Source organism: Molothrus aeneus, chromosome 6 (assembly GCF_037042795.1).
Source record: "Molothrus aeneus isolate 106 chromosome 6, BPBGC_Maene_1.0, whole genome shotgun sequence".
In the NCBI taxonomy this organism is placed as follows: Eukaryota; Metazoa; Chordata; class Aves; order Passeriformes; family Icteridae; genus Molothrus; species Molothrus aeneus.
This window is the reverse complement of record NC_089651.1, coordinates 40,091,066-40,104,157: the sequence shown is the minus strand read 5'-3', so window position 1 is coordinate 40,104,157 and position 13,092 is coordinate 40,091,066. Positions and strand designations below refer to the sequence as shown.

The 13,092-nt window shown below is 39.3% G+C and overlaps 1 protein-coding gene across 1 annotated transcript in view; it reads right to left on the bottom strand.

Annotated features, from left to right (window-relative positions):
- Window positions 1–13,092, bottom strand: part of TTLL5 (tubulin tyrosine ligase like 5) — a 127,042-nt gene that overhangs the window by 76,873 nt on the left and 37,077 nt on the right. Inside the window, exons 17-24 of the mRNA XM_066551927.1 lie at window positions 10,356–10,469; window positions 9,893–9,984; window positions 9,218–9,280; window positions 8,218–8,256; window positions 7,141–7,286; window positions 5,878–6,169; window positions 1,757–1,877; window positions 36–182 (exon numbers count right to left, since the gene is read on the bottom strand). Coding sequence (XP_066408024.1) covers window positions 36–182; window positions 1,757–1,877; window positions 5,878–6,169; window positions 7,141–7,286; window positions 8,218–8,256; window positions 9,218–9,280; window positions 9,893–9,984; window positions 10,356–10,469 — 1,014 coding nt within the window. The remainder of the gene's footprint in view (window positions 1–35; window positions 183–1,756; window positions 1,878–5,877; window positions 6,170–7,140; window positions 7,287–8,217; window positions 8,257–9,217; window positions 9,281–9,892; window positions 9,985–10,355; window positions 10,470–13,092) is intronic.

Sequence of the window (13,092 nt, the reverse complement as noted above, 5' to 3'; positions counted from 1 at the left end):
GAACCAGAAAACCCATTTCAAAAAGTGTAAGTCACCTTGTTGTAGCAGATGATGAACTCGCCCAGCTGGCGAGCCAGGATGCGCCGCCTGTCCGTCAGTCCGACGTGACGGCTGGGGAGCAGCAGCCTCAGAGACGGACGCAGGTTGCTGGCAGCTCGCTTCAGAAAGCGGATTATGAGGTCCTGCAAGCAAGAGATGGAGCTAACAACGTGCTGTCTGCAAGGTGTGGGGAGAAGAGAATAGAAATACTACAGCAGCTAAGGACTGGCAGGAACTATACACATTGTCCTGAGAAAATGAGCTGAAACTGGCAGGCAAAGGCATTCTGCAATATGCACTTTTAATACGGCCCTATAAATCCAATGTGGGGGAGAAAAACAGTGGTGTATCTTGCCTGAAGTGGGTCAGAATTTTGAACACTTAGGAAGTGTTTGTCTCAAAAGCATAGCAGATAAAGGAAAAAATAACCAATCAGCAAAATGCAGTGACACACCTGTAAAGTCCAGATCTTAGGAGAATGTTTCCAAAAACCCACATGCAATGTGTTAAAGGCAGCCTGTGGAAAGTGCACTGACATAAAACTCTCTCAGCAGTACCACAGGAAAGGGGATCTTGGTCAGATATCTCCACTACAGTGGGTAGCCCAATTTCATCATTTTTCAACTATATGCTATTGCCACATCCTCTCCATAGCACTAGACGTCTACATCTACAGCCATGTAATTCCAGTCCCTCACCATGTCTGTTTGACCTCTGGTGGGGGAAACATATGGCAAGGCAGATCCTAAGGCAAGATGCATCCTGTGGGTGTTTTGAACCCTTTCTGTCTCGCCTCTGGATTTGCTTTTGCTTAGGAGCTCTGCTAATGCATAAATGAGCAGCCTCACAGCCAAACTATTGGATTTCACAGCTCGCCTCTCACTGCCATTACTCCAGGCTGGTTTGATCTGTTATTTTAAACATTATTCTTTACAGTACAGCAGACAAAGTGACTCTCAAAAAGCCCGTTTTAATTTCCACTTGGAAAGAGCAGAGGTAACATTTTCCACTGAGTTGAATGATTATTCTTGACACACAATTTTATCTCTGAACTACATTTTCCCTGCAACACACACTCAGTGAGAATATATGCAGAAAGCTCTAGAGCCTACTGTACAAAGCTCTTTTAGGAAGGTTTGTGAAAGGATCCGGGATAGCTGTGCTTTTTAAAATGCATACATATCAAACACAGGACTTCAAAATACTGCCTTGAAAAGTCTATCACTTTTGCCTTCTCTTCTCAGTGGCTTTTACTTTAATTTCCTCTATCTAGAATGCAAGTAAGATTCATAAACACAGATGTCTGGATATATTATAACAGTACATAAGAGAAAAAGCTTAACTGGGTACCTGCTCTATTTGAATAGACAAAGGCTTTGCTTAATGCAGCAGCACAAACCAGATCCTAACAAGTACTCTCAAAGAATCTTCTAGAGAAGAATTCAAGAGCAGGTAAGCTCAGAAATCTCAACATGAGATCTGAGGAACCTGAATGTCAACAGAGTCTAGTCATTAAGAGCTGTCTCTCATTGCTCTGAGGTCTGTTAGCAGTCCTACCACATTGGTATATTAAAAATACAGCGCTGGCAGCTATACAAAGATGAACAACCATCATCTCAGTTGGACTTCTGTACTTGCAAGAATAGGAACTGACTTCAAAACTCTCAAGGTAGATTCCAACTTGGCTTCTCAGTCTGGCCAACACAAAGCTTCTTACCATTTGCTCATCCTCTTTGGCAGCCCAGGCAGGATTCTGGATCTGTTCGCCAGCCTCCTTCACCAGTCGGAGCTGAACGTGCCGTAGATAGGCAGAGAAAGCTGCACGAGCTTGAACTTTGCTGGGGACAAAAAGAATCAACAGTTGTCTTCAGAACAGGAATGGGAAGAGTTACAGCAGTCAGGCACAGCTTAGGAACCAAAGTACAGTCAGCAAGGTCCTCCTAAGTGCACTAATGCTGAAGCTCAAAGAAAGGAGAACCCCTTCACCCCATCAGCATTTTCAAGCAGACCTTCAGTTCACCAAGATGGGGTGGTAGGTATTGCAGGAGGTACAAAAGATAATACACACTCTCTCAGATAAATTCTAAAAATGGAATGTTCTTCCTGCCTTTTACAGCCTTGGTTACTCTCCTCTAAAAGCCAGTAACATGGACATCAGCAAAACCATATTTTTAAAACAAATTCAAGGCTCTACTGGGCCTCTGTTTTCACAAACATTTTGAACACCACAACAACAGACCACAAAATAAACAAAGGGCTTGGTACTGGTGCCAGAGCTATAACAAAGGCCCTGCAATTCCCATTAGAAATGAAAGAATTAAATCTGTGAAAGTGAGCTCTTCCCCTGCTAGCTCAGGGATACAAGCCAAATTTCATTGAGCAAGGCACCACTGAGGAATGAGGGAACATCAGCAAAATCTGCTGTGCAGCTGGCTGAACATGTTGGGAAGCTGTAAGCATGAACTGAGGAGAAGACTGGGAGGGACACAGCTTCTCATTCCCTCACAATAGTAGGCACTTTAGTATATGCATCTGTTGTGAGAAAAACTGCTGAAAGCTCTGCCTAATTCTGTTCATTGTCCTCTTGGTCCAAACCTTATCCTCAGACTTTCTGCTCTCCCAGCCTCTGCTCTTCCTCATTGTTCTCCCCACAGTTGCTAGAACCTTTTCATAAGGATATAGCAGCAGATTGGCCTTAGTGTCAGCAACAGATTTCCCTTTCTATCACAGGAAGTGTCCTAATATGCTCTGTAGAATTTTAAGTTTCATCTTAAATAAACTAGAGTTTTGAACCCATTACTTTCCTGAAATATTATTCCAGAACTTACTGTTCTAATAAATAGGAATCTCCTCTGTCTGCCCAGCGCAGCTTCACTTATGAGCAGATTATAATTGCTTTTTCTTTCTCCAAAATTGTCCTGTACCTTAAATATAATCCCTGACAGATCTCCCACCTTGAATGTTTTTGTTAACTGAGTTACATCCTTTCATAGTTTTCCTTTTATTAATGTGAACTATCCACATTTGCCAGTGTCCTCTAACAAAGCACCCACAATGGTGACATGATGAGACCAGCAGCTCACCTCCACCTGTGCTCCACTCACAATTTGCCTTCCATGAGTATGGGTGATACAATACTCCACATCAAGTCTCAGAAGTATGTCAAGTGATAAGCCCAGGAACACATTTGGTGTTTTCATGCATGCATGAGCTAGGACTTCAGAAACTTCCTCTGATCAACCAGCATGCAAGATATTTTTCCTTATAATTAATTTCTAGTTGATGAACACCCAGCTGACAGAACTTCTGGTGTAAATTATTACTTCTTATACGCATCCCGTTGTACTTCGTGCTACCGAATTTCATCCTAGTTATATTATTTATATCCTCAAGGTCATCCAGTTTCTCATATGTAGTCCACTACTTTTTTCTCATGGTAATAACTCCCAAATATTTTCTATCAGCAAATTTCATTAGCACATTTGTACATTTTGTGTCATTATTGAATTGGTTATATAATCAGCCTCAGACCAATTCCTGAGGAACCTCACCATATTTTTTTCTACTTGTATTCTGCTTCTTACAAATATTCTCACATACTTATATAGTCCTTATGACTCCAGGTACACAAGTCCTTGAAATGCTATTAAAAACTCTGTGCAGCAATTAAGTCTTTTTGGTTTACAGGTCTAAAAATTTCAGGAACATTATGTTAGTGTTACACAGAAATCATACCATAGCAACACTTAGAGAGATCAATGCATCCATTTAGGTAAGAATTGAAGCTAAAATAAAATACATTGGAAGTATCCATGTATCAGCTTAATCATCAACTTTTGATGCTTTTGGAAGGTCACACAGGGCCAGAGAAGGGCTAAGCCAATGACAAGTGCACATCCTGTTAATAGCTATACTGCAGCAACTATACATGGTTACAATTTCTGTCTTTGAGGAACTTCAGTGAACTCCAGAATGCACAGCAGGCCTTGTAACACCTCTGAGCTCTGCATGCTACTAATCACTACATCTACCTTTTCTTTCTACATGTGTGGAACATTGGGAGAACTCTCTGAATCCCTGCTGAGAACTGATATGCTCTACATCAGGCCACCATGTATCAGAAAAAGCTCTCACCTTGGCTTTCTAGAGCTGCCAGTTTTGGTGTAGGTACAACTCAAACATCTCATGACCAGTTCAAGATTTGTGCTTGATAAGAAGCCCCCATTATCAACATCAGCACAATAATACAAGTCTTGGCCTGCACCTGAAATTTCTATGACTAAAAACTACAGAAGGCTTTTGTTTAACACTGCCTCTCCTTTTGTGGGGGTGATATTGAAACCTGAGGCCTTAAATTCAGAAACAAGTAACTTCCTTTTCATTTTACTTCCTTGGGAATGGCAGAGTTGGGGGAACATGTTTTCTTTGACTATCATTTCTTTACCAGTAACGCCCAAAGTGTGGAAGGCAGATATTTCCTCATCAGGCTGACTAAAGGAGAGAAAAGTCCTACCACTTACAAAAACTGACTAGAATGGGCCTGGTTTCTCTTGGATGAAAATTTTATTCAGCTCCTCTGCCTGTTCAGCCCATAAGCAAAGCTTACATCAATGACACCCCAGATGGGGCCAAGCCCAACACAATCTCAGAATAAGAGCTCACCACAAGCCTTATACCCTTCTGTGGGGAATTCCAACAGTGCTGGGTACTGAGCAAGATTCTGCCAGGAACATCAGACAGAGATTATGTTCTTGGCAGGAGCCAGTTTTATATATATATATATAGATATAGATATAGACACAGCATTGCTATGTTTATCCTCAAAAGAGGTTTCAGAATCTTCCCTGTCACAGCAGCAAATGTCCTTGCCACAATTAGACATCAGAACAATCCCCAAAGCTATTTAAAAATTCATAGTTTCTCCCAGAAACTAAACTAAGAAAGCAACAACAAGAAACATTTTCTCTACCTCTATTTTTCACAGAGAACATAATGCTGCTTCTTGTCTAGAAGATATAAAGTCTTCCTACTCAGGTATATATGATCATCCTTTCTTTTTGTACTTTCTGTCCATCTGCAATTAGACAGTTTTGCTACCCACATTCAAGGGGAGGATCATATTTCAAAACATCTGGTTAAAACCTTGCTTGGTGTTTTTCTATAGAATCTCCTCCAGTACCTCTCTTTTTCCAAGAAAGAGTCATGCATCAGAACATAACTCTATTCCACACCGTCCTACTCAACAACATGCAATGAGATGTTTCAGTAATTTGTCATTCTCAACTTACTTCCTAATTTTGCTCTCAGAAGGCAATGACCTTGAGCAAAGATTACTACCAGAGGCAAAAATTCTATCATCAAAAATAAAAGCACAAAATGAGAAAATTAATTTTACAGAGAGACAGCACTGAGATACTCCTATCCAACCCTTCCTGGAGAATTTAACATATGTTTATAACCACTTCTTGGCAAATGCAAAGAATGAGAAGAAAAATATTAGAATTCAGTAGCAGACATCCTGCATTAAGGCAAAGAGGCATTTTAGAAGCCTGAGCTGACAAAGAACAGCTTACATCATCAGATTAAAGAACAGCAATGGAAACTATAGGGTCATGCTTTACACTGATCCAACGGGTCAGGCACTCAGGTAAACTGTCAGACTTTGCAATGGTCTCCCTTCTCTGCCAACAAGATGTTAAGGCAGCCCACAGTTAGACAAAAATCTATGCCCTTCTCTAGGGCCTTCTTATCCCTTCACATTCATAATGTGCATCCTCCATATTTTAACTCGTATTAGCTTCAAGTCAAAACTAGAGGCAATATGCAGAAAACTCTCACCTCAAATTTCCTTGATTTTGAAGAATCTGAAGCAAGTTAAACTGAGATTTTGAGTCTGGTTTTTGCAGAAACAGCTTTTCTCCATTTCCAGTTTTTTTGTTATGTTTTTTTGGTAACCTCTCCTTACAAGCAGTTTTCACTGAGTCAGAGAGCTTTGGCTTGTTTTTCACCTGGGTGTCCGAAAGAGAGCAAACACTTCTATCTACATCTTCATCTTCATCCTCATCCATCTCCTCTTCCTCCTCACCTTCCGTGTCTGACTTGAGGGACAGCTTTGTTGGTTCTGATGTGCCTGTAGCAGAGGAGAAATCACTTATGCTGATTAAGAAAAAAAGGAAGTGGAGAGGACTGTCTACTGCTTATACCCTTTGGTTTACCCCTAAACTCTTTTCTTTGAGAAAAGAGGAGGACCTCTAGGAGGACAGAACACTGCCATCTCAGAACACAATCTTAAGTATGACTGTTCTATATTATTCTGTCTTTCATCTTGTACATCAGTTGAGAAGCCCATTTTCCCAGTAATACAGAATATAGAAGAACACCAAGATTCTTGTTTTAGCCTTACAAATTAAAAAAGAATGCCCACACAAAATCAAAGAGGCAAAGACATTTTCCTCTATTTTTATCCTGATTCTTACATACATACTGACATACCTACACCCATACTTGATATATATATATACAAACAAATTTTTGTATGTTGTGTGTCAAATAAAACAAAGCTACAAAAATCTAAACTTCCACATGAGCCAATAAAGATCACAGAGCTTAACACGGCAGCAAAAACCATCTTATAACATCCAATCTCTCCTACTGCAGTCAGTATCACACAGCTATTAGAAAGAGTTTAGATAAAGGCAGGAAGAGTCACTTGTGGGGATCAGTCACCTCTGTACCCCTGTTCCCAACAGCTTAAGAGTCACAGCTGTCTAGGAGAATCAGTCTGAAAGATCCCATCGTTCTCTGAAAAGCTGAAGAATTACAGAGGCACACATACTGTTGAATTCTTTACCCAAAATGCAACAAACAAGCTCATCTCTAAATAAGCACTGATTACCTTTAATCATACACATGGGAGTGTGGGAAGGTGGGAATGAAATTCAAGGCACTAAACAAACAAGAAGCTCAGAACTAGAATGAAATTAAAACTATTAACATTTGAAACAGAACAACCCCATTCACACACATTTCAAATGAAAAAGTCCTTTGCTTGCCTTTTTTTCTTTTTACCAGCTGCTCATTTAAATCTCTAGCCATGCATACCTAATGCTCTTGCCTGTGCTGCTCCAACCTTGCCATGGTACCGCCGCCGCTTCCGTAACTCCAGTGAAACGAGCTTCCTCTCATAAAAGAGAGCATGAGAGCCCACAACTTCCATCCTCCTATCCAGCCTTCCATGGAGACCTGCTCTGGGAAGCACAGTACACAGATATCCCTCAGTCTCCCTTTATCTTTCTCTCCCTGATAACACAAGAGACCAAACTTGAAGAAACATTCTTGCCGATACATGGAAAAAATATTTACCATCAGTCTAACTCTACTCTACTTAAGCCTGTAAATGTTTGAAGAGAGTCTTGTATGTACCCCACAGAACATCACCTCTCAAAGCTCCAAGACACACTCACCTAGTGTCAACACTTTCATGACTGAGCAGCCTCTGCCCACCATGCAACATCTCAGGGCACAATTAACAGAGGACATTGAAACAGTACAAAATAGAGAAGGGGAATGGCAAGAGAGCATATTGACATCAATCTGGTTGTCTGAACCATTTATGTAGACAGCTTGTTCTTCACTGATCAGATATAAGCATTTTAACATAATAAAAGTGGAAAATGCCAAACTTTCTACAAGTTCGACCTAAGACAAGGGATAAGGAGCCCTGCCAGATTCCAGAAGGGAAACATCAAAAGTAACAATTTTCTGCCAGTGCACAAAAATCCAGAAAAGTGCTCCCCATTATATAAGTGTAAACAAGCATAGAAAATGCTTATTGTTTCATTTATCTTTTCAGTTCTAACAAAGTGAATATATGAGTATATGAAGTCCAAATCCTTGTGCATTACAAGATCTTTCAAGAGAGCTCAATGATGAGGCTTATCTATATGGTAGGAATACCAAAATGAGAAGTGTATGAGGAGAAATTTTAAGATCCAATGAAAACATGAGCTGTCACATCTGGGTATATTCTTTTTGCACTGTATTTATGTTTCTGAAGTTATTTTCATGGATTTCAGGTAGGAAAGGTGTTGACTCACAACTTGGAAGACGAAGCTAAGGAAATCTAAATTTATAATAAATCCTACAGAGCACAAATTATTGAATTAAGAAGCTATTTACCGGGATCTTCCAGTGATGAACTCTCTTTTCGTCTTGCTCCTACATAGAGAAAAAGGTCAAAAATTACTCTCCGTACCAGATCAGCCTTGATTAAAAAGCCTTCCTAGTCTTTCACATATACAATGTCAAGACCATATTTACAGAATTACCTGTGAGTTCTATCTCAAAGAAGAAAAAAAAAACACAGTGCTCCAAAATAGGAGCCCTGAGCAGCTGTACTACAATTGATGCTTGCATTTGTCTGGCTTAAGCTGGAGAAGGCATAATTTAGAAGAACTCTTAATACACGTCCCTGAACATACACAGAGAAAAAAATTGCACAGCACTGATGCTGGAAGAACTTCTGTAAATACTGTCTCCTTTCTCAGTCATCTTGTCTTTACTTGGTAGTTACTTCATAGTGGATTTCAAATTTGCACAAGAAGAAATGTTGATAAGGAAGGGCATTAAACACACAGTGAAAGACACTGCATACGACTCTCAGTGGAAGCTCAGCTAGTGGCATGAACTGTTCCAACCACCACCCAGAAAAAGAATCATCAAATCATGACTGCACAGATCAAGACACAGGGATACTAAACCACTGGAGAAGTCAATTTCAGGGCTTACTGTACATGAAGACAAACTTTAATGTGATTTGAAATTTGAAACAAAAGGTAAGCCAGGACCACCTATAATCCTTTCATAGAGAAAAAAATCATCTATGTGCTTGAAGTTTTTTCATGTCTATAGTAATATTAGTACTCCAATGATTCCCATGCCTTTTCAGTATTGTCCTTTTTGCCCTTGGTTTCAGAAAACACATAAACCAACATATAAATATCTGACCAACACATGAATATATGACCAACAATCATTTGCACACTAGAGAAGAGATGCACAATTATCAGCACTCCTATAAATCCCACACTTGTGTTTATAACATTGGATAAGTGAGGAATCAATCCTTTTTGTACTGTTTGTGCCCTTTACCTCTCTCCCAAACAGAGAAGCTTTCTACCTGTCCTTAAACAGACGTGTAGCCAGCATGTAGTTCATTGATGTCTTATGCTCTAGAAAAGATCTAGGAAAAGGAAAAAGAAAAAATAGGATTATCAAGACAGAGCTCAATTCAATGAAAGGCAGTACAGTGCAGAAATAAATGGCCTCTAAAACATATCCCAGAAGGGGATTGAGACAACATACTGGACCACAACAGAAAAGACAAAAGGAGGAGGGCTATCATTTCTCAGCTGAAGTTCCTGGTGATGCAAGAGAGAGAGAAAACATTACAGACTGGAAAAATAAACTTAGAAAACTCTAATATAGTATAACTTTCAGAAGGAGTGAGTCCTATATGGCATTTATGGCCTAATGACAAGAGTACACATGCACAGCTTGAGGATGTAAAAGTAGATGGCAAAAATCTGAAAGGAAGACATTTTTATTATAACAGAAAAGCAGTACCAGAAATAATGTCCAACAGCTTTTCATGGGGTGCAGTTATGCAAAGCAGCAGCTGATCCCTTTTTCTGAACAAGGGATCAGAAAAAACAATATTCAAGACTAAAATAAACTTTGCCAAAACTTTTAATACCTCTTTTTAAATGCCAAGATAGCTGATCTACACATTTCTAACACAGAATATTCCTCAACATGGAGCATCAGTGCCATCCTATCAGATTTTTATTCTTACCCATAAAGGTCCCATGTTAATGGGGTAGGGAATATCCGGATGAAGCCTCCTCTCCGTTCATTTTCCTCCCTCACTCGTCGAAGAACTTTGATCTGATTAAAAAGAAAAACAGAGAACAGTCAGCAAAATAGATAACAATGAAAAATAAACCTTCCAAAAATCTCCAAATTTCAGAAAACAAGACCATTCAGTCCTGCAAATGGACTGAGTAGATAATGATATCCTTAAGGAATTCTGTCTTGCATTTAAATTTGGAAGGAATCTATCACTGCTTCAAGCACATCTCTGCTTGGCATGATTGAAGGCAAGGGCAATACGAGCAGTAAAACTCAAATGCTGTTTCAAAAATTACTCTTCTTCTGTCACATTTTTCATTTACATTCACTTGCCATTTGTTGAGCAAATAGCCCCACATACTGCATGAAAGCCAAGGTAAATAAAAGCTATTTAATAGCCTCCTTACCTCCTCCATGGAGAGGCCTAGCATAGAGCTGCTGTGCCTTCCTGCTGCCTTTTCCCTGCCTAAGGGCATCGAGCTTTTCACTTCAGCATCGCCGGCAGACAGAGGACGGGTATGCTGTAGAGACAGTGTGAATCCAGATTTTTTTTTTCCTCTCTCAATTTTCATATTAAAAAAAATTACATTCAACTTCCAGGACCCCATTCCTAGCAGGATCTACAATTCAGAGCACTACAGCCAGAATTCACAATTCCACACCCCAGCTGTTGAAGAGTCCACAGCCTAAATGTCACTACATGCGAGTATTCAGATTCTTAGATTTTAGCACAGCAGCCACAATTCAGGCATCACTGCCAGTATTTACACCTCTGGCCCCTTCTGGAAAAACAGGAGGCATACCAAAAACCAGCAAAGTCAGAATGTCATACAGGAAAATCCTCACCCAAGGGGCACTGGAGTCAGCATTCACAAGAACCAAATACATTGGATTCACACATCAATGGTAACAGAACCATGATTCTCTGTTCTAGCTGTGTTGCTATACTAGAACAGCAGAACTGTGATTCCCCGGTGAGATAAAAGCTGCAGGGAAAAGTTCACCGCCTGTTATTCTTTTGTTGCTATACTGCTGAATTTCAACTTGCTACTTCTCACACTTAACAGACACATTCTGCAGATGTACACAGATACATCATGCAAATTTGCATACATATGCAAATTTTTAAAAATAAGCAATAATTTGCAGACAGTGTCACTAAGCTTATTTTCAACCTGATGGGTAGTCCTGGCCAATTCTAACAAAAGAATAGGAATTCAAAATGTCTTCAAATCATCAGGATTATAAAATTTTAAAATCCAAGCAAGAAAAATCTTTTAACTTGCTCTCAAGTACATTTAAGATGGTCTTCGGCTCAGTTTAGATAAACTACCTCTGCAAAAACAGCACTAAAAGAGTCTACTGAGAAGGTCTCAAGCATTTTTACTAAATTCAAAAGTTTATTTTAGCTCTATACTGAGCAAAGAATACACAGAAAGCCTTAATCTAGAAAGAAGAGAAAAACATGACAGAAACCTTAAGATGGGTAAGTCCAGGGAAATATCCCATACTGCTCAGACACACAAAAAAAATTCCATGGCAAGATCAGGAAGCATCTTTATTTGTAAAGACTATGGGAATTTAATTCCATTCTCTCCATTTCAATAGAAATGAGAAGCGGCTACTCAGAATCTGTAGATGAAGCAACAGCAAAAGCAACAAGCATTGCACTAGAATAGGTAATACTGCAGTGATTGGCACAGAAAAATACAAAGAAAAAACAGACATAGCAGATACCAGCTGTAACATTTTGTTAAGTCTAACTGATTAAAAAGATAAGAGAAAACAAGACAAGCTGGATGAGAAGGCAGGAGACACAAACATCTGTAGAAGAAATAAAAATGCCAGAAATCAAACAGGTTTGCCTGATGATTTGGATGGCACTAAGTTTTAGAAAGAAAGACTTTTAGTCTTTCTTTCTAAGCTTCCTTCCATTTCTAATCCACAGCTCAAAAATGCTGCTTAACAACTTTCTCTAAAACCTGAGAGGTAACCTTCTCTTAAAAACCATTTCTCATTTCCTGGCACTACCATAACAATCCATCATCATGTGAGAACTGCTGTTCCAAGAGAATATTACAGGAAATTCTTCAATCTATTAAATTACCTGCTTTACTAAAGGAAACACTTCAATGAAATCATTTCCATTGTCTCAACACAACAGAGATGATTGCATTAAATACAAAAGTAAACGTATGTCTACGTATCGGGAAGCTCTGACTCCTCCCTGAGAGCAAAACTACATGGCTGTCAAAATTCTAGAGAAAACTCTCTTTGCTGGACTTCCTGCACAGTTTTTTCCATGTTTCACTACAGAATACCCTCTGGCTGTAGCACAGAAATGTCTCCAATTTCAGAGATCTTGTTTCCTCTTTGACCCAGCTTATCTATACAAGTATAGATAAATCCAACCACTCTGGTATATCTCCAATTCTGCAAGTATCCTTGGTTCCCAAATCATGATTCTAATTTAATAAGCACTGACAGCAGTTGGCACAAAGATCATTCCTGTTCTCTACAATACCTTGTAATTCAGTAATACTCTTTCCTCTGAGCCTCAGCTAAACTTACTCAGAATGACAAACAGCAGGGAATAGACTGAATTAGGTTCTCAAGATGATTCCATCTACTTTTTCTTCCTGATGGGGAAACCCCATTAAAAAAATAATAATAACTCCTACTACATTTGTGCAGGAAGCCCAGCAGCAAAATAATGCCTAACATGTGTCCACGTGGCCAATAGCTTAGAATTGTAAACTAATTTTGATTTGTCTATATGGTTTGCAAGAAGGGTTAGAAACATAATACTTAGAAAGGTAGATCAGTCTCACTAAGGCTAAAAATAGTCCCATATTTTTCCATTAACTTTAAGAAATCCTTCTTTTCTCTGCATCTATTTTGACCCAGTTCACTCTCAAACTTTTGCAGTGTCCTTCAGAGGACTGTCTCAAAGAAAATGATTACTTCTCCTGTAGGGCCACCTGAATTTTGTCAGCACAGATTCTCCTGTGCTTACCTTATCATTCAGACTTATAGTCTTAAAAACTTTGAGGGATTTGATCCAGCTGATCTTGACTCTCAGCAAGCTTCACCTACTTTTTTTTAAGCTACTAGAAGCAATGTAAATATTTTTTCAACATTTGT